This window comes from Solanum pennellii, chromosome 12 (genome assembly GCF_001406875.1).
Source record: "Solanum pennellii chromosome 12, SPENNV200".
Taxonomy (NCBI): Eukaryota; Viridiplantae; Streptophyta; class Magnoliopsida; order Solanales; family Solanaceae; genus Solanum; species Solanum pennellii.
The window spans coordinates 1,807,438-1,834,365 of NC_028648.1; the positions used below are offsets into that span (position 1 = coordinate 1,807,438).

Consider the following 26,928-nt stretch of genomic DNA (forward strand, 5'->3'; position numbering starts at 1 on the left):
TATATATATATATATATATAGGATCTGGTTTCTCTCCATTTCTCTGCTCTCCATTTTCCTCAAGTTCTAGCTTGGATTGAAGACACATGTCATAATTTAGACTTAATGGTTGAGTTTCAATTGATTAAAATAAAGTGCTAATCATAGTTATTTACTTCCATATATTTATATATTTGCTTCTCAAATATTTTTACAATCCAACAATTCTAGATTTACATTATATTTTTTTCTAAATATATTTAAAAAAATTTCTTTTCTTAATTACTTAAGTAATTTTTTGCTGATTTTTTATATAATATAATAACATAAATCCAAAAATGAAACGGTTCATATTATATGAATTGATAAAAAAACCTATCATATAAATAATATTAAAAAATTAAGTGATCACCACTAAAAAAAAATCTTAGTTAAATATTTTTTTTTTGAGCTTTTAAATAGTTTCAGTCGACCGAACTTTTCTTAATTATATTTATAAGTTGTGGCCATTAATAACCCTTTATTTATATGATTATTAATATGCATTCAAAATATATAACATAATCAATAAAACTCGAAAGATTCAAGATTTTTTTTATTTTTTTTTGTTTCCCATATGGTGTTTGGTATCCACATTTTGGAGTCCAATATTTCTAAATTCTCGCTGGAAAGTGTTTAAAACGCGTCCGAACAACAACTCCATACCCTAAGAGACTCGAACCCGACCATGAGTTTGTGTAGATTGTTGATTCTGCGTTTGGTCTTCTTATATAATCATGGACAGTTCCCTCCTTATGAAATAACTTATGTGATTGAGTTATAAGCTCAATGTCTATTTCTTTAACATGGTATTAGATATAAAAAATATTCATGGGACGTTTATTTTTGTATACTGATTAAACATTAAAAAGATAAGTAAGAAAATTACTTATTTTTTTACAAAAATATATATGCTTGATGAAAAATATTTTTGTTCATATCGAACATATCCTAAATGTAATTCATATTGTAAATAGATGTATTATTATTATTATTTCAAAGGGAGTATCTAATTTTTGGTTTTTAATTTCACAGTTATCCTCAACTGGTGACAAGCATGATGAAATTGACTTTGAGTTTCTAGGAAATGTATCAGGACAACCATATATTATACACACAAATATATTTACTCAAGGTGCTGGAGGAAGGGAACAACAATTTTATCCATGGTTTGATCCAACTGCTGATTATCATAATTATACCATTCATTGGAACCCTANTTAATGGAGCGTTGATCGAGTCAATTCTTGACTAATGTTTATTTATTCATGTTGTAGATGGTACGTTGACGATATACCAATTAGAGTCTATAAAAACTATCAGAGTCAAGGTATTCCCTATCCGAACGCGCAAGCAATGGGGGTTTACTCTAGCCTTTGGAATGCTGATAGTTGGGCAACTAGAGGTGGTCTTGTCAAATGTGACTGGACCAATGCACCATTTATAGCCAAGTATCGAAATTTCGCCCCACGGGCCTGTATCTGGAACGGACCCATTAGCATTAGTCAATGTGCAACTCAAACTTCAAGTAACTGGTATACTGCTCCTGAGTATAATCAATTGAGTTACGCGAAACAAGGTCAAATGGAATGGGTTAGGAACAATTACATGATTTATGATTATTGTAAAGATACAAAGCGATTTAACGGACAATTTCCTGGAGAGTGTTTTAAACCTCAATTTTAACAAATAAAATTGAGTCCAATATATATATATATACACACAAATGAGATGTATTATTGATACATATATTCTTGTTTTTTTTCTTGATATTTTGTTGTAATTTATTTTGTTCTTTTTTCTTTTCTTTGTTTTGTCAAGATATTATACCCCATTCTTTTGATAAAATGTTGTTTCAATTGTAATATTTGTTCATTGGAAAGTTTATCATGTATACCATTTGACCAAGATAAATAATTAAAGGAAGTATTGATGATAATGCAAAATTTAGTATACTGCAAAATTTAGTATACTTCTACACTCTGATTTATGTAAAAATTTCTTTTAGATTTTTCATTTAGATTTTGTTTCTATTTTAAGAAGTTGGATAAATATGGCTTTAAATACTTGCATAAATTAGGATGAGATAATTTTAGATTATCATCTAAAGTTACTTACAAATTGTTAGACTGTATAATAAAAATGTCCATCAATGGTAAGAAATATTTAAAAAAAAAGGGAGGGGAGGGGGGGGGGGACTAATTGCTAAATAATTATTTTAAAAAGGGATAAGTAGCTAAAATTTCTATTTTTTTTAGTTTGAGGGTGAATCTAACATTTAAGGTTAATAGGTTTAAGATTCAAATTTTTTTATAAAGGTAAGCTTTTCAAGGCTTTACAAATTTATACTCACCAAAAAGTGCTTCAATTAAATTCTAAATTCATCCCACTGCTTTATCTCGATTTTTCTAAAAATCGAATCCCTCAAAATGGCTGATAAGGAATCTAAAATTGATTTGCTATTATGGAGAGGAGAAAGAAGAATGAATTGTCGCTTGTAATCGTATTTCAAGGTTGTAGAAAAGACAAGAGTGGCGTCACAGGTGACTGATGGCGATTTTAGGATGAACCAAGGGTGGCTTCGATGAAGAGGTCGCCATCACCAGGGCGAATTTAGGAGGAAACAACGGTATTTGTCCAAACTCCCCCTGAAAAATATACTCTGTATATCCTGATCAGCTCGTAAGTAGCATCCTGCTACTGATCAAAATCAGATCATTTAAATCATCGACCGCCATACCAAATCCTTCTTCCATTTATATTATCACACGAGCTAATATTATCCCCTCTAAACACATGTTCTCTCATCTATCACCACCAAATCAGGTATAGATTAATTACAAAAAATACGAATTTCATTCTTTACCGTTGAATGTATACAAGTTTGCATACACTATTATTTTTATATTATACTTTACCAAATTAAAATTTACATACATTCTATCATTTTCATATCACACCTTATGAAATTATTATCTGCTTATATATTATACTCTATCGTTTTCATATTCGATTTTATGAAATTATACTAAATATATTATTATTAAACAATCTAGGCCCAACCCGTTCTTCAAATGGGCCAGAAAGTCAAATTGCAAAGAAAATCATCCACAATTTAGTCATCCACGTGGAACCTTTATCTTCTTTTCTCATTTGCTCTCGTGAAACCGTAACGTAAAATATATACACACAAAATAATACACTCTCTGTTATCCCTACCCCCCCACCCCCCACCCCTCGCCGCCGACCTTTTTTTCTTCACCGGAAAATCTTCGAGTTCTACGCCGGTGTTATTTGCTTCGATTACAACTCCGTTTTCTTCTTCTTCAATCAAATCTGTGTGTGATTGCTGTTTGCGCCGTCGCCGAATCTTCTAAAGAGTTTTTTCGTTTTTTTTTCATGATCTGTGAAGAGTCTGATCTGATCTAAGCCGTCGATCTAAGATATGGATAGGATCGTCGGAGGTAAATTCAAGCTCGGCCGAAAAATCGGTAGTGGATCGTTTGGTGAAATTTTTCTCGGTGAGTGTTATTTATGAAGGTAGCAAAGTGTATATGTTTTGAGCTTGTATTTTTTTTTGTTTTGTTTTACAGACAGTTTGTGGTTAGTTTTATGATGATCATTTGTGTATTTTGTAATTTTGCAGCTACGCATATTGATTCATTTGAGATCGTCGCTGTCAAAATTGTGAGTTCTTATTAGCTTGAGCTATGAATTTTGTTGATTTTTTTTTTGCGAGTGATTGCTTTTCATGTTGTAAGTGGTTCGTGCATCAGAAATAACTAGTGAAGTTTATTATTATTGGATCATGCGGTGAACTTTGTAGTTGGTGCTTGTAGTGTGTGAAGCTTAGTTCCAGCAGATAATGAGCCAAAAACACTAGGTTAATATGCCTCTGAGATAGAAGATAGCAATGGTTGGAGTCTTTTGGCTGCATGTGATAACTGATACTGCCTCCATTTTAATTTGTTAGTCTTACATCCGTTAAGTTGTTAGTCTTGCATTCTTTTGGCAACTTTTTAATTTTTTTTTTTTGATGAAGTAATTAGTTCTATTGCAGGCATCAAGTAGATGCAACTTTTTAATTTCAGTGTTCCATGTGGCCACGTTGCTTTGAAAGGTAACGGATGGAATGTAAAGTGGTGTCAGGAGGAAACCTTGAAATAGTATTGATCAACAATTCTTAGCACTAGTTAAAGCCTTGTCTAATTGGTAAAGTTAATTTGTTAATTAGAAGAGGTCTAGGGTCCTATTCTGTGTAACCAGAGCCTTTTAACAATGAACACAACATGCTAAAATAGTTTTAGAAAATGAACCCAATAGGATTTGAACTTGCGTTGCGAGGAGTAAAAACTTAGCTTTATGCCCACGCGCCTTGAGCTCCGTTGTTTCTCTGGGTGCCACACTTAATGCTTTTACAATTCCTATATATATATATATATATATATATGTACAAAGTTTCAAGCGAGACATCCGTGTGTTGTGGCACCCCCAACCCTTCTACATAGATCCTCCTCTGCACTAGATTGAAGGATATCTTGGAACATTCTACATATCTTTAATTTAAAACCACAAATTCAAAATTCTTCTTTATTTTCTTAATATCTAGCTAATACCAAACAAACAAATGGAAAGGGAGGGAGTTAATAAAGAGTGTGTTTACCATATAACATTAAAGGTTGGTGATATCAATAAGCGATTCTCTGCACCTTTCAAATACTTCTCGTTTTGGTTACGGCCTCGAACAAATCGCTAAATTTCTTATATTATAACATGTTTCAATTTCAAAAATAAAATAAAATTGGATATAAGTATGCATTCTTCCTAGTCTAAGTCATTTAGTTTCTCAGTCGGGCACTCGAATTTCATTGATTGCAATTATACTGTGACCATGTTGAATTATGCATTCTTCCTAGTCTAAGTCATTTGATTTCTCAGTCAGGCACTCGAATTTCATTGATTGCAATTATATTGTGACCATGTTGAATTATTTTTGCACTTCCTTTACCGTTTCTTCTTTTTCGCCTTTGGCTGTATATTTGCATTCTTAGTATCTTTTTAATTAATTTTAATATTACGTGGTGTTCACATCTTGTTAGGATCTAACACTATAGGTTCCTTTCTTTATTAAAACTTTTTGTAGGAGAACAATAAGACCAAACATCCTCAACTTCTCTACGAGGCCAAGTTATACAATATTCTCCAGGGAGGAAGTATGTTTTGGATATTGTGCACTTTATGGATAGATGTACAGATTATGGTGTAATTTATAGTTTGCTCCTTTCTAGGTGGTGTACCACATATAAAATGGTCTGGTGTGGATGGTGATGACAACGTTCTGGTCATGGATTTATTGGGTCCTAGCTTGGAAGATCTCTTTGTCTATTGTGACCGGAAGCTTTCATTGAAGACTGTTTTAATGTTGGCGGACCAGATGGTAACAACAGTTTCCTTTCAACACTTTATAATGTTCATGCTACTGTGTTTCTGTTTGATAAGAGCTTTACGTCATGTCAAAGGCGTAGCTAAAGTATACCATTTTGACTTTGGCCCATGTTCCATGATAGGTGGAAGCTTGTTCCAGAATTTGATCAGGTGAAACGAGCCTTTGGTTAGGAACAAGGGCCTTTGTGTAGGAACATGACCCGTCAGCCAATTAGTTGCTTTTTCTACATATTGGGCTTTTCTCTCCCTTTGACATTCTTATCCGTTGTGGCTCTCAGCAATTATGTTGACTTAAATATTTTCAGGATTAAGACTAATAGAGCTGCAACAAAGTTTTGTTTTGTGCTCTCTGATTTTTCATGTCCCATAGATATTGGAGAACTATTACATTTTAATATATACTTATTGGTAAATATTTAGGACCTTTGGAATGCATTGCGAGAGTGTTTTTACCAACACGGTCAATTTTTTAAAAAATTTACTTGCTGTTTTCCTTATTAGCAGCTTGGCTGATCAGATTCTTCTGCCTCTCCTTTTCTCAGATCACCAGAATCGAGTATGTACATTCTAAGGGCTTTCTACACAGGGATATTAAGCCTGACAACTTTCTGATGGGTCTTGGTCGGAAAGCAAATCAGGTGACTTTCTTTCGTTCTCTTTTTAGTTTTTATTGGTTTATTAGTTAGTTTGCTTTGTTCTTCTCTTCTGATTGAATCCTATTGTCATTATGTAATTTTCAGGTTTATATTATTGATTTTGGTCTTGCTAAAAGATACCGTGATGCGACTACAAATCGCCATATTCCTTACAGGTATAAGTTTTTGAATATGCTAATCTGAACTTTTTTCATCATTTATCATTTAGCTTTAAGCTTCCAAGTGTGTACTCATAAGTGTAATGTGTGATTCTAGTTTTAGTTTGGTTAAAACATAGAAGAGAGAACATTGATCACTTCTTAGATGCAGCTTTATGGATCTAATTTTAATATATTTTCTTCTGTACAGAGAGAACAAAAATTTAACTGGAACAGCACGCTATGCCAGTTGTAATACTCATCTCGGAATTGGTGAGAGAAGATACTATTTTCCTTGATTGTTTTCGTCTCCCCATCGTAAAACCTGTAAAGTATTTGGCAAGGAAAATAATTAACCTTTATTCCTGCCTGTGAAGAAGAGGGTTATTAAAATAAAATCTATCTTAACATTTAAATGTCCTCTTAATGTTATACAGAGCAAAGCCGGCGGGATGATTTAGAATCTCTTGGATATGTTCTCCTTTATTTCTTGAGAGGCAGGTGTGTGGTTTTTCAATTAGATTAAACCTTTCTATTCCTTGGTGTATCAAATATTCTTTTGACCAACATATTGGTTCTTCAATAGCCTCCCATGGCAGGGTCTAAAAGCTGCCACAAAGAAGCAAAAGTATGACAAAATATGTCAAAAGAAGTTATCAACTCCTATTGAGGCATGTGTACCTGAATACCTTCCCTTGCCGCTGCTCCTTATGTGTCTTATTTTTTAAAACCAATGGTTCTTATTCTGACTCTTTTGTACTATTTCCTGGTGAAGGTTTTATGCAAGTCTCATCCTGTTGAGTTTGCGTCGTACTTCCATTACTGTCATTCGTTGACATTTGATCAGCGACCTGATTATGGATTCTTAAAGCGCCTCTTTCGTGAACTTTTTACCCGTCAAGGTATGCCTAAAGTTAAGCTTCATCAACTCCTTGGACAACACCAGGGTTCATTAATAAATACCCTCCTGGGTACATTGAAATCTATCTGCAGAAGTTCAACTGATGTACATCTATGTGTCACGCAGGATATGAATTTGATTACATATTTGATTGGACCATCCTAAAGTACCAACAGGCACAAACAAGTAAACCACAGCATCGGGTATCTCTTTTAGCTTGTCCTGTTTCCTGAATGCATTTTAACTATGATTAATCACTTCTCACTTGATGACATGCTATAATTTGAGCTTGTACTTTTCTTCTTGTTCCTTAAATAAACAAGCTGAATAGTACATCTTTTTAGTCAAGGCTTGCTTGATGAGTTGTTTTTAATCACAATTTTGACTGTTCTGTGATTTTGCAGCAAGTTGGTGGTGAAAGTAGCCGAGCAATTCCAATGGATGTTGAAAAGCGTCAAGGTTGATAACTAAAACTCTTGGAAATTTCTATTTCTACGAATGAGGAGAACTATGTAGTAGTATAAAAAGCGAAAGATGTTATGTTTTGTGAGTTGTGAATATGGTTTACATCCATTCTACCTGCACAAAATGGTTTCCTTTATTCTGGGTTGAGTGGTTATAATCCAGCAGTAAAGTGTGTGCAGACTTGCTTTATCAAAAAGTTTATGCAGAATTGCACAGATAAATTAAGAGAAAGAAGACTTGAGATAGAAGTATGCTAGTAGAAAACATACTTCAATTTTGTTTTGGATGTCATGTTAATTTCTGTTGATGTAATTAGGTTAAATCAGCTGAACTGTTCCTTCTACAGTTTCTACAGGCAACAATGGACCTTATGTTGCTGAGGTGACTGATCGCCTAAGGCCGAATAACCCTTCCAGTCCTGGAATTCGTATGCAATTTAAGTCACCAACAAACAGGAATTTAACTTCTGCCAATCTTGAGAGAAATGTGAGTGATACTTCTGCCAATCTTTTGATAGCCTTGTTTCGAGATAAAGCATTTTTCGCATTAAACATTGGCTATTTGCTATGTCTCATGGTTAGTTTTCTTCCTATTATCTCATCCCAAGTAGGCTTCTCAATAATTTCCCTTTCATAATGTAGGTATTAAGTAGTGCTCATATGCCATCTTCTTCATTGGCTCCTGTTTTACCAAGAGCAAATGCTACAAAACCTGTTTTACCCACAGAAACAACACATGATGGTGATAATGGAGGCAGTAGCTGGATGTCCTCCTTGCGACGTATTTCTTCTGCAAAGTGATAAAAAGGTTCTCTTCTTTCTCTACTTCATGTTTTCTATGGCATTGCTTTGGGATCAGGTGGCGCACTATTAGATATCACAATTATGATTGTGAATTAGAAGCATTTCTATTCATGATGACAAAGATCCTTTCTTCCCTTTTCAGTATAAGATGAAGATGAAGTTGAAGTTGGGGCTAGTGAGCCTTCAAATTGGGCAGCTGATACTTATTTTATGATTACAAGCTGGTTCGGATGACTATGGTGGCTGATCATGGCCCGCTGCAATTTTATGAGTTCAAGAGGGTGGTGTGAATTGAGCAGGACATGAAAGCAGATGGCAGCTGTTTGTCTTTCTATGGGAGCTCGGGTTAGATATTTTTCCTAAGATGACTATAAACAAATTGGTCCATCCTTGCATTAAGATCAGGATGGTTCCTGTCCGCTGAAAAAATGAAGCACTAGAGACATCTTTGTCTCCTAATGTAAAAAATATATCATATGCGATTGTCAAAAATTGTGCAGTTCCTTTTGTGCATACAGAAGTGGTTATTTTCTTCACTTGCTTCTTTACTTGCAAAGTTGCATGTGTTGTAATCTTTATTGCTTAATTATGTGGTGAGCCAATGGTTTGTTGCAAACATGTTCATAATGGAATTGGATCTTGTACAGCTATGAAATTTAGTTTGGTAATGTGATATACAAACGAAAACACTCTCTGTTCTCATCAGAAGGATTGTGAAGTTTTGATGTACAGATTCATATATGGACTTTTCTTTCTCCACCACTCATCCCACTTACATTAAAGTCTTATCGCTCTTTTGAATCCTGTTTCCATCTGGCCCAGTAGGTGAGCTTGCCACCAGGTAATGTTTTGTTGTTAGTTTTGATTTGGTAATTTCACGTGAGTTGATGGTCTGATTCGCTCGAGATGATTTCCTTTTTAACAGTAAGCAGTTTTGACCTCCCTTAAATGTGCTTAGGCTGGCATATGTACTGTGACTAGCCTTCACAGTTTCTTTTAAAACAAAAAGACTGTTAACATATTGTCCGTAATTTGCAATCAGCTTCTCAATTATTGTCTTTTCGCTATTTGCAGGAATCATTCCATTTGATGATATGCCCGTGAGATGTTGTTTCTGTCGGTGTAATGATTCCCCTTGGATTCAATCAACTCCAGAAGAAGATGAACTAGTGATTGCGTTGTTAGGTTTGTTGATTGTGTGAGGGATCAAGTATTCACTGGTTCCTTGGTACCATTCTTCCTGAGCTTATATTCCTGCTCTCAAATGTCTCTGCTTCTAAACTTGCTAGGTTCGTGATGAAATCGTGCTGGAAAACTTCATATCATCGAGTAATGAAGCTTCTGAATGACGTCTCAACTGAATATCTATTGGACTTGTCAGGACTTGAGACTGGGAGTTTCGACACCCAAAGTTCGTGCTGATTTCGTTTTCAGCAAGGCTATGGTGCACCCATCATGGTGCTGGAAGAATATTTGGTTACACATTTGAGTCCCAGGTTATATAAATAATCAGTAAGTGTCCGTTTAGCATTGAAATATTCCTCTCATTATTTGCATAACCAAGAATATTTGGTTACACATCTAATTTTTCTATAATCGAATGTCAGTAGGGGCAAAAATAATTTTTATTACTTGATAAAAGCGACGTATTTCAGTTTATATTTCATATTATTACGTTAGTTTTTCTTTTAATTGATGTGAGTAAATCGTCTATAAATTCACCCTTTTCCTTTTCTAAAATGTGTTATTTGTCTAGATTTAAAGGGATAAATAAATACACTAAAATTTAATCTATAAACCTATTATAAGGAAATGAAAGAAGTAAAAAAAAATAAAAGTAGAGCATATATCTAAATAAAAATAAAAATGTTGAAGTATATAACGAACAATTATCCAATAGCTAAATTTGATAAAATTGTATTTAGAGGTTTCGAATATTTGAAAACAAGTTAAATGGGAAAATGAAAAATAAAATTCAAAAGAAAAGGAACAATTCTTTTTTAGACAATTTAATTATATCACTCGTTTAAGAGATACGAGACTACCAGAAATCGTTGCTAGGATGGTTAACCGTCTCCACCTACTTTGAGTTCATTGACTCGATAACGTAAAATATAATTTAAACTCAACGAGAAAATATAAATAACTTATATAAAAAATAGGTGAATTATTGTAATTTTTATAATTTTTTTAAAAAATGGCGCCAATAGGTAGTTATGTTAGTTTACGTAGATATAAATCGTTTGGAGAAAGCTCATATACATATTATATATTCTCCAAGAAACTTCACATTTCCTTATAATTCAAATTACCATATAGTTTTTCTCTTCTTCACAGTCATAAAAACAAACTTTCTGAGATTTTTCAGAGCTTCAAGAATGAATCATGTCGAAAACACCAGAGAAGGAGGAGGAAAAAAAAAGCGAAATTCTCCATTGATGAACCTCCCTGTTCTTGAAGAAGAAACAGAGGGCAAAAAAAATAGAATCAGAAATTTCAGAAATAGCTTTTTTGCTTTACATTCCGAAGAAATCAAGAACCCCGCGAATCAACAGAGCAGGAATTTCTACTAAATTGATAAAAAATATGATCCATCACTCTTGTAAAGTAGCTTTAATTATAAAAAACAGAAAAAGAAGAAGAAGAAGAGTTGAAGATCCAAATTGATAAGAAAACTGCATCACTCTGGAAAAGGTTTTAATTTTAAAAATCAGAGTGATGATGACGACGAAGAAGAAGAAGAAGACCATACATAAGTTTTGTTGTGACTATGAATTTCATTAGTGTTTCTGCACTTCTTTTAGAGTGTTCCTGTAGATTTCTTTTGATTAGTTTTTAATCACTTTTGTTTGGTGTTAATCTTGAGTTAAAAGTCGCAACTCTTCGTAAAAGTTATAACTATTCATAAAAATCATAACTCTTTGTAAAAGTTGTAACTTCTCATAAAAAGTCGCAACTCTTCATTTTTCATTCACATCTTTTTAAAAACCCAACGAGTTTTTCTTCGTTTGGAGTCAGACGAATATGAGGGTGAATACACCAGAGAGGGATGAGGAAAGAAGGCAAAATGCTAAAAGGAAACATCACAATGTCCCATCAGAAACAGAGCCTAAGAGACTGAAATTAGATAGAGAATTTCTCGATGGAAAGTTAACAACCCCGCCAATCGAATTCTCAGAAAGTTCTGATGACGAAGAAGAAGCAGAAGAAGAAGAGGAAGAAGACGATGACGAAGAGGAAACAGAAGAAGAAGAGGAAGAAGACGATGACGAAGAGGAAACAGAAGAAGAAGAAGAGGATAAGAAAATGAAATCAGAAAATTCAAAAGGAACATTTCTTGGTGAATTTCAGGGGAAATTCAGAACCCCACGAATCGATTTCCCAGAAAATTCTGATGATGACGAAGATGAGGGGGAAAAGAAAATGAAATCAGAAGATTCAAAAAGAACAATTTTTGGTGAATTTCAGGGGAAACTAAGAACCCCACGAATCGATTTCCCAGAAAGTTCTGATGATGATGAAGAAGAAGAGGAGGACAAGAAAATGAAATCAAAAAGTTCTGATGATGACGAAGAAGAAGAGGACAAGAAAATGAAATCAGAAACTTCACAAACAAATGAATTTCATCGAATCATTTTCCCAGAAACTTCTGAATTGGCAAATGCACGATTCAAGGATGGAATAAATCTGAGTACTTCATTGGAAAATAACACTATTCTTGATGACGATGACAATGACGAAGAATATGATGATGATGAAGAAGAGGAGGAAGAAGAAGAATATGATGACGATGAAGAAGATTATGATGACGAAGACGAAGAAGGAACAGTAACAGATGAAGAAGACTTATGATTAGTTGTTAATAATCACTTCCATTGGTGTTAATCTTTAGAGATTAGAGTCTTGTTAATGTCTAGTTCAGTAAAAGTTTACTTCTTTTTTTATGAATGTAAAAGACAGAAATATATATTCAACTTTTGTTATAACATTGATTGCAATGAAATATGACAAATATAATTCTCTCTTTGTGAATACAATATTCAGAATATCCCACAAGTCTATGTGATTAAGACAATAGTTAAGAGTTGTCTTTTAATTTATGGCAAAAAAAGGGATGGAAAATTACCTCGATAATATGTTAGAAGTATTTTCACATATAGCAAACATAAAATTTATATTTATATATTTTATCAAAGTTTGCATAATTGCGTTCTATTGCTAAATATGTATGTTTTTCTATACGTATACAAAAAAAATGTATAATTTGCTATACATATACAAAATAAAACAGTTGTATACAAATTAATTGTATAATTTGTGTATGTATAAAACGAGAAAGAGAGAAAGACAAAAGAAAATTGGGCAGATGAATATAAGTATTGTATAATTAATAAGTGTATAAGACGAAGATATATGTATTTGCATGTGTATATACAATTTCTCTCGCTTTATACAAACACAATTTATACATTTCGTTTCTTTTTGTCTAAGCGATAGAGGCGAGCGAGACCTGGGAGAGGGGAGAAAGGTGAACGATAATATATGTATATATTTTTAATTTTTCTCGTTTTATACAAATACAAACGCATTTTATACATTTGTGTTTGTATAAAAGCGAGAGGGAGAGTGACGAGCGAGAGTTTGAGGGAAAGAGGTGACCGATAAACAGTTTGCTAAAACTTTCGTTGGTGTTAATCTTTAGTGATTAGAGTCTTGTTAATGTTTATGAATGTAAAAGACAGAAATATATATTCAACTTTTGTTGTAACAAGGTTGATGTTTGATCGTAATGAAACACAATATTTGATGGTATGATCTCTTTGTGAATGCGATATTCCTTGAAATAATGTGATTACGAAATGATCACAGCAAGACTCAAATTCCTCAAATACTGCTTCTTGGCTGTGATCAGTGGCCTAATATGGACATCAGTTTGGGATAATTTCGACATCACCCTCTTGGCTGTGATGAGTGACCTAATATGGACATCTCAATCTAAATATAAATATCATAAGCAATAAAGTGATATTCATATAACTAGTAGTAAAGCAAAAATCTATTTTATGTCCAAAGAGGATTTGTATAGTCACTTTTATAAATACACTTGCTGCCGTTTGTTATTTGGACAAATAATGGATTCAATATTTGCATTAAATCCTAGAAACAATTATTGTGTTCTCCATGACATGATATACTCACATAACTTCCTATCAAATCACTTATTAGATTCAAAGGCGTTTGCAAATATGATATTCGTTAATTAAAGATGACAAATTCATCAAGCTACACTATAATACTCGTTAAAATTGTCAAAACTACTTTGTAATGTGTAGAAGACACAAAATTTCCACCTACTACACCATATAACTTGGTTTTACTCGTAATTCTCTCTTGTCGAGAAATATTGTTCATGTAATGGGATACTTCTTATAACATACTCTAATAACATATATCGTTATGTGGAATCCGGCCACTAGAGAATCGACAAGAATTCCTAAGTGTAAGAGTAGTGGACTAGGACCTATAGTCTTTAATAGTGATGAGAGGGATATTGATATATTTTCAACTAAAAGTAACAGATGTAAAAATACAAGTTTCTAGCATATATAATGTGTATTGACCTTATATTTTAATGTCCTTACACTTACATTCTAAATAGATTTAATATTTGTAAAGTTAAATATAAATTAAGTTAGTTTTGATATTATTTATATAATACGTACTTTATATTAAACATACATACATGTTTCTTTATGATGTAAAAGAATAAAATATTTCTTTAAAATATTTTTTTTATAGAACATTTACATTAGATTTGAGAAAAATTCTATAATGGAGAAAGAAAGCAAGAACAAAAAGTTGAGGATATTGCAAAGAAAGTCTTCATGGTCTAAAAAAAAACTTTGTTATTGTTAGAGACAATATATCAACATAAAATTGTTCACGGTTTAATAATACACATGTATTAAATTTACTCTGTTTTTTTTGTTGCTATTTTTTCGTGTTGATTACCAATTTTCAGCATTTTTTTGGTTATCCTCACTTGCAACTTCTAAATCTCTTATATTCTCTGTTGAATTGTGCAATTTTCATAATTCGATTTCCTATTGTCTTTTGCAGTAAAAGTTCTTTTGATTAGTAGTTACGGGGTCAATATCTTCAAAATAAAGAATTCGTAGAGTATTATTGTTTTTCGTGATTTCTATTTTTAGAATCGAAGTATAAGAACTTTGACTAATATTTTAAGGCGTATTTTTTCATCATATTGATATGCAAAAAATTGCAATTGATAGTACCTTTCATATAGTTTTTGAATATCTAAATTTTTTGTTTAAAATATCGAATTAATGTAATCTAGTTTAATTTTGAAAATTAATAAAATTAACTTTTGAAAAACATAACATAACAAATAAAAGTAGACAGATAGAGTATGTAGAATATTTAAATTTTAAAATAAGCTATGAGATTTTTTTATTTTCTTGGTGACTCAGAAGTCACAAGAACTCATGGAGGTGAAGTCACAAGAACTCATGGAATGAGATATTGTCTATTCAATTACCTTTCAAAACTTGTTTGAAACCTTTGAGTTTTATAAAGGATGGAGGCATCATGTTTCAAACGTATATGAGTAAATGTATGTTCAAGGCTTACAATTCAACAACACACAAATTGGAAAATGTTAATGTAGCTGGAATTGAAGGACTTCACTTACTTGAGGTTGTAAACAATGTCGAAACTTTATCCTCTCCGTTTCTTTAATTGATGCATACTTGGTTCGGATACGTGAAGAGAAGATGTTGTTATTTGAGAATGTAGATTTCTTTTGATTAGTTGTTAATTACTTTCATTAGTGTTAATCTTGAGGAATATTTAGTCTTGTTAATGTCTAGTGTAGTAAAAGTTTCAATTGTTTTTTTAGTATTTGTAATTTTCTTGTAACCAGTTGATGTTTGATTGCAATGGAAGTTATTGAGAAACGCAATACGTGATGTCTTCGTCTCTTTGTGAATATAATATTCAGAATATCCCACAATTTTATGTGATTACAAATTTAACCATTTGTACTTCTAATGTAAAATTTGGTGTTTAAGCTGTTATAAAATATAATTTGTAAGAGCTATAACTTGCAAATTTGACAAGCAAAGTGTTTTTTTTAACAAACTATAAATGGAGGATATTTGTGTTCCTTTCGCGTAGTTTAAGGACATGTTTGAATCAAAGTATTGATGGTAAATGCATTTTTGAGTCAAACTATAAATTTAGGACATTTTTATTTCTTTCACATAGTTAAGGACATTTTTGACCCTTTTCCATTAAAATTTTGAAAACTTTCACATATAGCCACTTAAAAATAGCCTAATTACTCTCCATAGTTGTACTTTGATAATCACAATTCGTAGGCGAGCGAGACTGGGAGAGAGAGGAGAGAGGTGAGAGAGGGGGGGGGGGAGGAAAGAGTGGGAGAAAGGTGAATTGTGTATGTATACCGGTTAGATAATTACTCTCCATAGTTGTACTTTGATAATCACAATTCGTAGGCGAGCGAAACTGAGAGAGAGAGGAGCGAGGTGAGAGAGAGGGGGGGGGGAAAGAGTGGGAGAAAGGTGAATTGTGTATGTATATCGGTTAGATAATTATATATTATACGCATGTATTTTTTTTATATAGGGCAAGCGAGATTAGGAGAAGGAGGAGAGAAGCGAGCGAGATTGGGAGAGGGAGGAGAGAGGCTAGCGATAGAGGTGAATTGTATATGTATATAGGTTAAATAATTATATATTATACATATGTATTTGTATCCTCTAGCGAATCATACATACACAAACGTGACTAATTATACAAACTCGAAATCAACCCACGTAATCAATGTAGTACAATGTTAGTCGCGAGTGATAAATTATTAGCAAACTATAGCTATGATGAGTAACTAAATAGTATAAATTTGCTTTGTTGCGTAATTTTAAAAAAAAGTAATTATTTTTGGATGATTGTAAATATTTGATTTATTGGTCCATATGGGCCCACCCCTCTTACTCAACTAATACATTCAAATGATGGTGAAACTCTCTTAAAAAAAAATTATTCCAAAAATAGTAGAGTTATAATACGACTAAAATTGAGCAGAAACTTGTTCTACAAGTAATCTTCTTCTTCTTCCTCCAAAAATGAATTTTTCCTAGGGTTTTCAACATTCAAATCATGGTGAAACTTGAAAAGGAAGATATTGAAGCCGCATTGCTACTTTCTTGGTTGAAGTACGTCCCTGTTTTTCCAAAGAAAGAGGAGAAATCGAAGCGAAAGCATCGAAGATTCATCAAAAATGAAACCCCAGAAATTCAAATTCCGAAAAGGGTAAAAAATTCACCTTCTGCTTCTGGGTTTGAAGTTTATGGTGCTGGAAATCCAAAAAGGGTTCGACTCTCGAGCAATTTTAATGGCGCTTCTAGTTCTAGAAATTCCAATCCAGTACCAAAAAGGGGTCGTGTTTCGCCTTCAAATTTACCTGGGTCTTTACCAAAATTTCCCCCAATTGAGAATTTAACAACCCTAATTGGACAATGCAGTAACCCATTTGTGAAGCAATTGACGAATTCCGATGTGAATGGACATCAAGGTAGGTTCTTACTCAGCAATGAATATGTAAGGAATCAACTTCTCCCATTATTGAATGAAAAATCTGAAGATCTTACTACTGGTATCAGTGTTAAAACTTTTGATCCAATGGGTAAATATTGCAACATGAAATTCAAAACTTGGGGAAATCACAAAACTTATCTGCTTTTAGGAAGCTGGAAACAGTTTGTTCAAGAACATGGATTGAAGGTAAGTGATTGTGTTACTGGTTGGATGTTCCGCCATAATCGAACTGGTGAGCTCTGTTTTGCTCTAACATGGTGAAAACGAAGTCGATGAACAAGGTTTAATGGTAAATAGATTAATCATTAGTGATTAGTGATTGATTAGAGTTGTTTAGTTTTTTAATTAGTTAATTATTAGCTTGCTAAGATGAATTTTCCCCATATATATATATATGAAAAAAAAAACCAATTTTAGTGTTTATGGAAGTTGTTAGTTTTATATTTTACATCAAGATTATGTTACTGTTCGAATGTTTTTTTGTTTCGATAATGACGATATATTTAATGTAATCTCACAACTGAAGTGACATGTACGTATGTAAGTATAGACTTATATCATAGTTGTGTTCGATAATAACATATCTAACGTAATCTCATGAATAAGATTTGAGGAGGATGGTATGTAAGCAACCTTACTCCAGTCTCCGACAGACTCTCGACTCAAGAAACAATTTGGATATTTTACAACAATAACATACTAAATCTAATATCACAAGCCGGGTCTAGGGAGTATGGGGGTGTTCGAGTACTACTGTAGATTGTGTACTGTTTGGGTGTTTTGTTTCGATAATAACATATCTAACGTAATTTCATGAGTAAGATTTGAGAAGGGTGACGTGTACGCAGCCTTAATGAAGGTAGATAGGCTCGTCTGCAACAAACTCCCGGCTCAAGAAACTGTTTGGATGTTTAACGACAATAACATACTGAATCTAATATTACAAGTCGGGTCTAGAGAGTATGAGGTGTATTTTCGATAGACTTTCGACATAAAGAACTATTTGATTGGACAATGTTTACAACAATGGAATATGCAATTGACAACTGACTGATCCTCAGAAAAGAGTTTAATGAACAAAATCAAATTAGATATAATGGAAATACAGAACTCAGTCCCAACTATGCTAATTTTTTCTGAACTATTGGTTTATTTGCTTCTTTACTTTGCTGAGTTTTCCCTGTAAGAAAGGGCAGCATAAATAAGATCAACAAACTTATTACAAAAAGCACGAAAATGTACGATTTTCGTGCTTCTATTCTTCTAATGCTCTGGTGAAGCGACGATTTCTGTAATACAATCCACAAATGCACAATGTAACGCTATCTCCCGTGGTAGTCTCCTTGTATCGTTTTGGCGAGGATGTAATTTGTTGAAGCATCAATGTCCTTGAGATGTTCTGAGTATGCCTAGTATTTTGAGTGATAGTTTACTCCAATTCCTTGAGAAAATCTATATTGTCAACGAAAACCTGCATGTTTTCCGGAAATGTTATAAACTTGCGAATTTGAAACCTATGATGAGGGCACTAGGGGGAAGTTGTAATGTAAATAGAATTACCGTCTTCCAACCATCAGGGTCGAGGCACGCTGTAATCTTGGTGCTGATACCGGGTAGAGGTCCTGGTTCCCTGGTAATTTTTCCACCACAAAGTCTTATTGCTTCTGCTGTCTTGTACACGTCATCGGTGCCTATAGCTATCTGTTGGGATATGTATAAGTTAGTGAACTAAGACGCAAGGAGCATACGGTGATGGTATGCAACCAACATAACATGTAACACACACTACTACCGATCTATGAAGTGTTACCTGTGCGTATGCGTTTCCCTTGTCATATTCAGTGACGCCATAATTATATGTTAACTCCATCACAGCGCTCGTGTCTTCAGGACCATATCCCAGCATTGCTATTGTATACTGCAAATACGTAATAGCTTGGTAAGACTTATTCTGTATAATAATACACAATGTGATTTCCATCGAATGTCTCCTACATTCATGCTTATTTAGTTTGACGGAAGTCACTTCGAATCAAGCCACAAATCAAACTTTTCTTAATGTCTCAAAATGATCCATAAGTTGAAGCACACTACCTATAAATTTCAGATTTAACAAATGCTAAACCTTTGTTGGAATAAATCACAGTCAAGTAAAAACTATTGACTCTTCCAATAGTAAATAAGTTAACTTCTTGATTTCTTAAATTTATTGAGATGCAAGTATAACCAAATACACGCAATCACCTAGACGTATATATTTCTACAATTGCCAGAAAACATTTTCTCAACGATTTACTTAAGCAACACTTGTCATTCTCAGTGCATCTGCAAGTACTAGTCTCAAAGTGACAACATCTATAACGTTAAAAGTTTCCAACACCATGAACGAGAATAACAAACTAATCAGAATAGAGAGTTAGTTCAATAGGGGAAAGTATTAGATCATGTACAAGTAGTCAAATTGAAGTACTACTGCAAAAGAACTTTGGATAATGCACGTTCAATAGGGCAAAATAGCATGTTTGCACAAAAATTTGGTCTAATAGGGAGTCATATTTTAGCAATGCTACGAGTAAGTCTCAAAATCCGATTTTCTATTGGGAGGCAGGTGTGATGCAAGTAATCATTTTCATTCCATCCAGCCACATCTGTTACAGCCATTTCATAAACCAAACACCAAAACATATAGAATTGCATCAGAAAGTTAACCTATCTCCACTATTTTTCTTCTTCGGGATAAGATAGTCGTCAACCTATCTCCGTCATGCTAGCACTTAAATAACAAACAATAAAGTTACGCATGCACCCCAATGACTTAGCAATAAGTATTTGGCTTCCTACAGTTGAAATGATTTCATTAGATATGTTAGACTGTTTTTTTTAAAAAGTTTACATATTACCTTGTATTCCGGGTTGTCACGTGTGCGAAGAAGCTTCATTCCATAAGCCTGAAGATGAAACAATGTACAGTGAATTTGTGGCTAACAACTGATCCTTGCAGTAGAGCTAATAAGAGATCTTCACTAACAGTAAACACAATAGCAACAGTGCTTTTAAAGTCACAGTAACTTACGTTCTCATAAAAACTTATGGCACGTTCTAGATCTCCGACTCGAAGCATTACTTGGCATAGGGGTTCGGGTGTTGGACCCCTCTCCAAAAGTTCAAACTTGTAACCATCAGGATCTTCAATAAATGCAACTACAGTCTTTCCCCCTTTAACGGCACCTGGTTCCCTGGTTACTTTCCCTCCCTTAGCCTTTATGAGTTCAACCGTCTTTGAAACCTAATGCACACCCCCAACAAGCTGGTAAGTTCTCATGTAATATGCGCAAGAAAATTGTCAAAGATACAAAATATGAATACTGAAGAACAGGGTTATGCAGGTAATACACATGAATTGCAGAGAACAAACACAAAATGCAACAGTTAAGTAAAGAAAGGGCCTAATAGATATGCAAGATCACATGTTTTATATACGAAAAATGAAATGGTAAAGAAAATAATGTGCTGAAAATTCTGTTCTGTTCTACGTAAATTTCTTTCACGCTTATATAACACCTTATAAAGAAACTTACATCATCTACAGCAATTCCGAAATGGCCAAATCCAGATCCAATATCATACTGGTCAACTCCATAATCTGGCAGTGCCATAAAACTAAAAATTAGATTCATGACCAAGCGCAGCTTATAAAGAAATAATTAAATTCTAAAGTAGCCTTAAACATTTGAATTGTGTCAAGGATGGAAAGGAAATCACAGTGATATGAATACGAAGCAACTTACTGTATGTGAGTTCAATTACAAAATGAGAGTCCTCTGGTCCATATCCTAGAAATGCATTTGTGTATCTTTCCTCGGGGATGTCACGTTTTCTCAGTAATTTCATCCCTAGGCACTCTGTATAGAATCTGCACACAATTACGGAAAGTGAAAAGAGAGGGTAAGAGAAAAGATGACCATGACAATTAAACAGAATTAGACAAGCAAAATATGGAGTGTCAAGATATTTGTACTTTATTGTTCTGTCAAGGTCTCCAACACGGTAAACAACATGGAGCATTCTTCTCTTGTCCTGTTTGACCCACTCCAGTACATTTTCTTGGGTAGAAGCAGTGCTTGCATGTGCCATATTTCCGGCAGCACTGATTGACAAACAGCCTCCTTTTTCTCTTAATAGCTTAGAAGCTTTTAGGCCAAAAGACTGCACCTGGGGAACCGCTGCATAACCAACAATATCACCAAGTAAGAAACTCTCTTACAAACAGATGAACAAACTAACATCCTGGGATACAGTAGTCTCTGAAGGTCAACAGACATAAGCAACAATTTCCACCAATAGCATACAAATGGACGACATTAACTGGTACACTGGCGAGCAAATCATAATAGAAATTAACGCAAATTATCTGAGGCAGTCAATGAGTCTCCATCCTGAAGAATTAAAGTAAACAGAAGAGTTGGAGGATACAACTTGAAACAGAAATCTACAGCACCAACCTTTCTAATTTACTGCAGCACATGTTTCCACGTTCATCTAAGGGAGGTGTTCATACAGTGAGTGTGGGGTAGTTGCTTCTTAATGCATGGAGGAGTCGTCTTTTAACTAACTAAATAACAACCTAAGTTGAGCAAATTGAGGCATGTAAGATTTAGTCGACAAATATGCTGTCTACAAAGTAGAGCCGGAGAACTTCTAAACGACTTCTACCGACTAGACCCTCTTTTAAAGTCATTTGCCACGACATCTTCAATCCAATGGGAAACAGAAAGGTAGTAAACCACATTAGCTATACACAACTAGCATAAGCAATACGACTGCAAGTTAAGATATTTCTAAAGTAGACTGACTATCAGAAACACAGATAACTACTCTATGTCAATAAAACAATACCACTTAATAAAGACAATTCAATCACAAACGGTACATCTAATTCAGCAATATATTTCTATGTTCAACACAACATACAAATGAAGAAAAATCTATTTCACTAGCATTAAAACAACTTCTTTAACCTCCAAATCCAACCAGCATACAACATTTCCTTTGTGCAATTTACTCGTACTCTGGTCCACATACTATACTACAAAAAAACACCAAATGGGTACACAAAAAATTGGTCATAAAAAAAAAATACCAGGGATTCGAAAACAACAAAGTGGGTATTGCAAAAAACGAAAAAGGGGTTCAACTATTGAGAGATGAAAATGAAAAAGATAGAGACTTTACCAGTACCCAGATGACAAAAAGTGAATTTCCGAGTAGAATTATGTGAGAAAAGCGAAACTGAGAAACGTGATGACCCAGAAAACTTGAGAGATGAAAGTGAAGGTCTAATTGATGATGCCATAGGCAAAATTCTCACCATTTTTGTTGATTTAAAGCTGCTTTTTGCAGCTCCTATATATGGAGTGATGATTGATTTTTTTTTTTTTTTTATTGTGATTCTTTGGAAAAATTGAAGATTTGTTATTTGTGGGAGTGAAGTGTGGAGCTAAAGAGAAACAAATTTTGATGATGACAAAGTTTGTAGGATTGGATGGAGAAGAATCAAGTCCTTTTGGGCTTCATGGATGGGCTATTATGGCCCAAACATCAAAATCATGAGAAAAAAATAATGTAAAAATTTAAGAAATCCCATAGTGTAATTCAATAATTTCATTCTGTCNTTTTTTTTCTATAGTAATACATGCACTTACATATATTAAAGTGTAAGATAAATTAAAAAATAACAAAATAAAGACACAACAATTTTAACTAATTAATCAACATCACCTGATAGGTAAACTACCACGAAATGGTTCTTTGACATTGTTGCCTCAAATATGCAATCGGCTATAAGAATCCCAAGTTTTCAATTGTATGATATAATTTGAATAGTAATACACTTATCAAAATTACTGTGCAAATCGATTGGAACTGCATCCTATATATTTTTTAAAAATGTTATGTGATAAAACTTAATAGAGTACATGAAAAGTTTTCCAACGGATGAAAATTAAAAGAAATAACAAATTTAAATTAATGGGATATATGCATATATAATTATATAATAAAAGATAAACTATACTAAGGGCTTGACAGATTCATGAACTTCACATTAATGTTTCATAATTTCAGGAAGTTGAAACAAAATCAAACTATTGAATATAGGACAATTTTAGGAAGATGAAAAGCTAGCAATTCCAAAACATTGAATATAGGTTGTTGTAATTTGAGTGATAATTCAAAATATTATTTTTATTTATTAAATATTTTTATTAATTAAAAGGCAAAAAAGTAATTCAACTTTGATAATCAAAATTCATTGAATCTCGAAATAAATATTAAACAAAAAAATAATATTTTAAATAATTTCAAGAAAATAAATTAAATTAGATATTTTAATTGAAAATTATTCTAAAGAAGTGGAAAAGTCATTAACATTTTGATTAAAATAATATAATTTAATATTTAATTTAAATAGTTAAATATCTTTATAATATTTTAATTTATTTTAAATATTTCTTTATAAAGTTCAATTATATAATAAGAAATGCAGAAATTAACAATTTTAGTTATGATTTAATCTCTAATGGTATGAATATGTCTATGAATAGCTAATTATTTTTCCAGATCAAACAACTTATTTATTGAAGTAGTTTACAATGAATTTCTACTCGAAAAAAATAATAAACAGATATAAAAGTCTTTGACGAAAATAGCAAAGATATGAAGAAGAAATAAATGCAATTCTAGTTATTGCTGAAATCACAAATATAAGAATCTTTTTCTTTTGTGCTTATATGAATTACATTCTTTTTTTTTNAAGAGGTTGAGTGTTTTAATGGAGAAAAAATAGGCATTAAAATTGGTAAATGTATATTATAGGAGAGAGATTGTAATGTATCTAAAAACTTACACTAAAATAAAAAAAAAGGGAATTATGTAATATTTTAAAAAAGTAGGGAAAATTAGAGAATATAAAAATTATAGTTGTGTATTTAAGTTATTTTTCCAAAAATAATTTGCAATATTACGAATCTTATCAGATTTTAGCATGTATAAATACGTTTAGATACGTATATCTCGAAATACATAGGGTTAAAATTAGGAGTAAGTTGTTCTACCAACACTGTATATGGGATATATCATAAATTTCTTTCGTCTTCCTTCCATCTCGCTTGTATATGGGATGTATAATAAATTTCGTTCGTCTTCCTTCCATCTTGCTTGTTACTCTCTTATGTATCTGGCATCCCATGATTCATGTGAATAATATCGATATATTCATGTCTATCTTACTCGCCTCTCTCGCTACCTTAGTAGATATATCTACTAAAAAAATTGTTTATAGTGTGATATTATATGCTTAGACCAATTTAGTATGTTTTCTAAAAAATTAATAAATCATATAATACATTAAGAATATCATTACATCTTATATATAATTTTACATATTGAAAAATAATACTAATCACTCCATTATTATCTTTAATGGTTGTCAAAATCTTTTGACTATCTAGATTTGTTACTTCAAGTAATTATCACCACCTTTTGGTTTAATGGTATGTTTTTTCTATAGTTAAAACTTAAAAATAAAGTTAAGAGTTTCTACTAGAGGTTAAAACAAGAGAAATTAAATTTGAATCGTAAATATGAATACTATTTTATTTGAGATTGCTTTATTCCTAAAAAGGAGATATTATATTATTCAATATAAATTTAAATTAATCTAATCAAAAAGCGATTAAAAGAAGAATAACATAGAGATTCAAATCATGAGTTAATTTGAAATCAAGATCTCAATCTTTAAAGAGGTAAGCATAATTTAGTTTCCCATTGGAAATACAAAGAGGTAATTAATTAAATTAAACCTACTTGATCAATTATATGTAATAAGGCTAGAAAATTGTGTATTAGGATATTTCTTGAAAATTCACCAAGATGATATCACCCTATGGACAACTAATTAAATTTCAACATCAATTACACAATATAAGTAGACAAAAAACATATGGGATCCACACACAAAAAAAATAAACAAAAAAAAAATTAAGATAAAATCAATCTGCCCATAGTTAAATTGTACTAAAAATTATACATACTAATATGGTAAAAATAAATTCCACTATCATCATAATGTATATAACATATTAAAGTAAGTTGTGTATCAAATTTTTTGGTTATGAGAATTAATTATATATAATTATTTTTTAAGTTAATCGAAAAACGGGAACATTTTCTTGCATGACCATGCATAGAAGTTAAATTTGGAGATAAATACGTTTTTTTGTTTCAATTTATATGATATAGTTTAAATTTCGCTCAACAAAAAAAATTGCCATAATTTATTTGCATGTCCTTTATTTTTATTTGGCCAAATACATAAGCAGATCCCTAAACTTGTTCAGTTTTTTCCCTCAGGTATCTCAACTACGCCATTTTCCTATTAAATCATTGAACCCCCATAATTTGTTCCATTTAAACAAACACCGTTGTCTGATGTGGAACCAGATTTGTAAGGGGTATTGATAGAGGATACATATATTGTTCCACAAATCATTAGTCCAATTGATAGTGAAAATGTTTGAGAATAATTGTGTTTTACTTAAGTCATTTGAACACATTAGAAAACAAATGAGACTAATACGGGTTGTCTTCATTCCTTCAATTAAAATTATTACAATTCGAACACAATTCAAGACATTTACAATAGAAAAACTGATCAAAATCAACCAACAGTGTTTTAAAGAAACAAATTATGGGTGGTTCAATGATTCAATTAAAAAATGACGTAGTTGAGGTACCTGAGGGAAAACCCCCCAACAAATTTAGAGATTTGTCTATATATTTGGCTTTTTATTTTGTTTTAAACCTTAAATATTGTATGCCTAAATGCATGGTCAAATTAAAAAAAAAAATCGACTCTCAAAATTCGTATTTTGTCATATAAATTAATTAGTGCTCTCTATTCTAGCCCTTTTCTTTTCTTTTTTTTAGGTCAAAGGAGAAATTTTAATATCTATTACGTACCTAGAAACATGAATGTCGTGTTTAAAAATTATCTGAACTAACATGACATATCAAAATATAATTGTTTTTTAGTTACTCATCAGCTAATTTGTTTTGTAACTATAATTATATTTACCACCAAATGCAATAATTTGAAATATATTAGATCAATTGAAAAAATTCAAATATATATTTAAATAATTAAATAGATTCAAATACTTAATATAAAAATTTGATCAAAATTTTATGCGTTAGATGAATTATATAAATCAAATTGAATTAAAATTAAGGAGTCTTGTCTTAAATGTGAAAATAGAACTCGATATAACACTTTTAATAAGTATTAAAATAATATAGCGATAGAGCTAGAAATTCTCAGAAAATTAAAATAATAAAATGGACTAACATTTAAGACTAGTCAAATAAACTATCAACACAAGTCTCTAAACTAATAGTCTTTGTTTCATTTTTTGGAGTTAAACTAAGAATCTTGAGTAACATTTTATTGTATATTTTTTATCATATTAATATGTAATAAATTATAATATATATCAGAATAATTTTTAAATATTATTAAAAATATTAAATTAATATAATTTAAATTAACTTTAAACATTATTAAATTAACTTTTGAAAAACATAAAACAACAAACAAATGTGGACAAAGATAATACTCACTAGATTTAAAGTAAAGATAAAGTAATATTCAATCTTTCATCATAATGGGTTGGTATAAACTTAATTGAATAGTTAAGTTATTTTCATTATTAAAAGATATGAACATATATATATATCTTTAAATACAATTTTCTTTTTATGATTTTAGTTCAAAATTGTCAATCATCATGACATTATTGTACCTACGAACA

At 32.0% G+C, this 26,928-nt stretch overlaps 5 protein-coding genes and 1 non-coding gene across 13 annotated transcripts in view; 5 read left to right on the plus strand and 1 right to left on the minus strand.

Moving 5' to 3' along the window:
* Positions 1-1,914, plus strand: part of LOC107006706 (probable xyloglucan endotransglucosylase/hydrolase protein 26) — a 2,905-nt gene extending 991 nt beyond the window's left edge. The window contains 1 exon segment of the mRNA XM_015205224.2: positions 1,054-1,914. Within this exon segment, the coding sequence (XP_015060710.1) occupies positions 1,054-1,704 (651 nt within the window). The 3' untranslated portion in view covers positions 1,705-1,914.
* Positions 1,915-3,214: 1,300 nt separating this feature from the next.
* LOC107007334 (casein kinase 1-like protein 4) lies at positions 3,215-10,091 on the plus strand. Of its 7 annotated transcripts, none has more exons than XR_001455049.1 (17): positions 3,215-3,539; positions 3,665-3,705; positions 5,162-5,231; positions 5,307-5,455; positions 6,006-6,101; positions 6,204-6,274; positions 6,468-6,529; positions 6,694-6,757; positions 6,843-6,927; positions 7,032-7,158; positions 7,284-7,360; positions 7,562-7,616; positions 7,969-8,108; positions 8,264-8,429; positions 8,568-8,770; positions 9,500-9,610; positions 9,715-10,091. XR_001455049.1 is itself a non-coding variant. In XM_015205917.2 (15 exons), exons 1-14 carry the CDS (start codon positions 3,464-3,466, stop codon positions 8,420-8,422), a joined length of 1,272 nt encoding a protein of 423 aa, XP_015061403.1. In that variant the 5' UTR covers positions 3,215-3,463; the 3' UTR covers positions 8,423-8,429; positions 8,568-10,084. The 7 variants fall into 7 exon arrangements, 1 of the variants encoding a protein (XP_015061403.1); XR_003575595.1 differs by having other exon boundaries at positions 8,568-9,266; positions 9,715-10,084; XR_003575597.1 differs by having other exon boundaries at positions 9,500-10,091.
* Positions 4,659-4,777, plus strand: LOC114075461. The gene has a single exon (XR_003575907.1). It is a non-coding gene; the product is annotated as a small nucleolar RNA snoR86 (small nucleolar RNA).
* LOC107005916 (glutamic acid-rich protein-like) lies at positions 9,807-12,417 on the plus strand. 2 transcript variants are annotated; one of them, XM_015204561.2, is made up of 2 exons: positions 9,807-9,937; positions 11,444-12,417. In XM_015204561.2, exon 2 carries the CDS (start codon positions 11,450-11,452, stop codon positions 12,275-12,277), a length of 828 nt encoding a protein of 275 aa, XP_015060047.1. In that variant the 5' UTR covers positions 9,807-9,937; positions 11,444-11,449; the 3' UTR covers positions 12,278-12,417. The 2 variants fall into 2 exon arrangements, with proteins under 2 accessions (XP_015060047.1, XP_027769300.1); XM_027913499.1 differs by having other exon boundaries at positions 9,816-9,937; positions 11,440-12,417.
* A 4,076-nt stretch (positions 12,418-16,493) lies between these two features.
* LOC107006684 lies at positions 16,494-17,485 on the plus strand. The gene has a single exon (XM_015205200.2). It carries the CDS (start codon positions 16,625-16,627, stop codon positions 17,321-17,323), a length of 699 nt encoding a protein of 232 aa, XP_015060686.1. The 5' UTR covers positions 16,494-16,624; the 3' UTR covers positions 17,324-17,485.
* Positions 17,486-18,079: 594 nt separating this feature from the next.
* On the minus strand, positions 18,080-22,578 carry LOC107007358 (probable lactoylglutathione lyase, chloroplastic). The gene is made up of 9 exons (XM_015205952.2): positions 22,295-22,578; positions 21,081-21,285; positions 20,851-20,975; positions 20,641-20,705; positions 20,136-20,348; positions 19,963-20,010; positions 18,873-18,980; positions 18,623-18,763; positions 18,080-18,533 (listed from the first exon to the last, which is right to left on the minus strand). The coding sequence occupies exons 1-9, from the start codon at positions 22,431-22,433 to the stop codon at positions 18,492-18,494; spliced, it is 1,086 nt and encodes a 361-aa protein (XP_015061438.1). The 5' UTR covers positions 22,434-22,578; the 3' UTR covers positions 18,080-18,491.
* Positions 22,579-26,928: the final 4,350 nt, after the last annotated feature.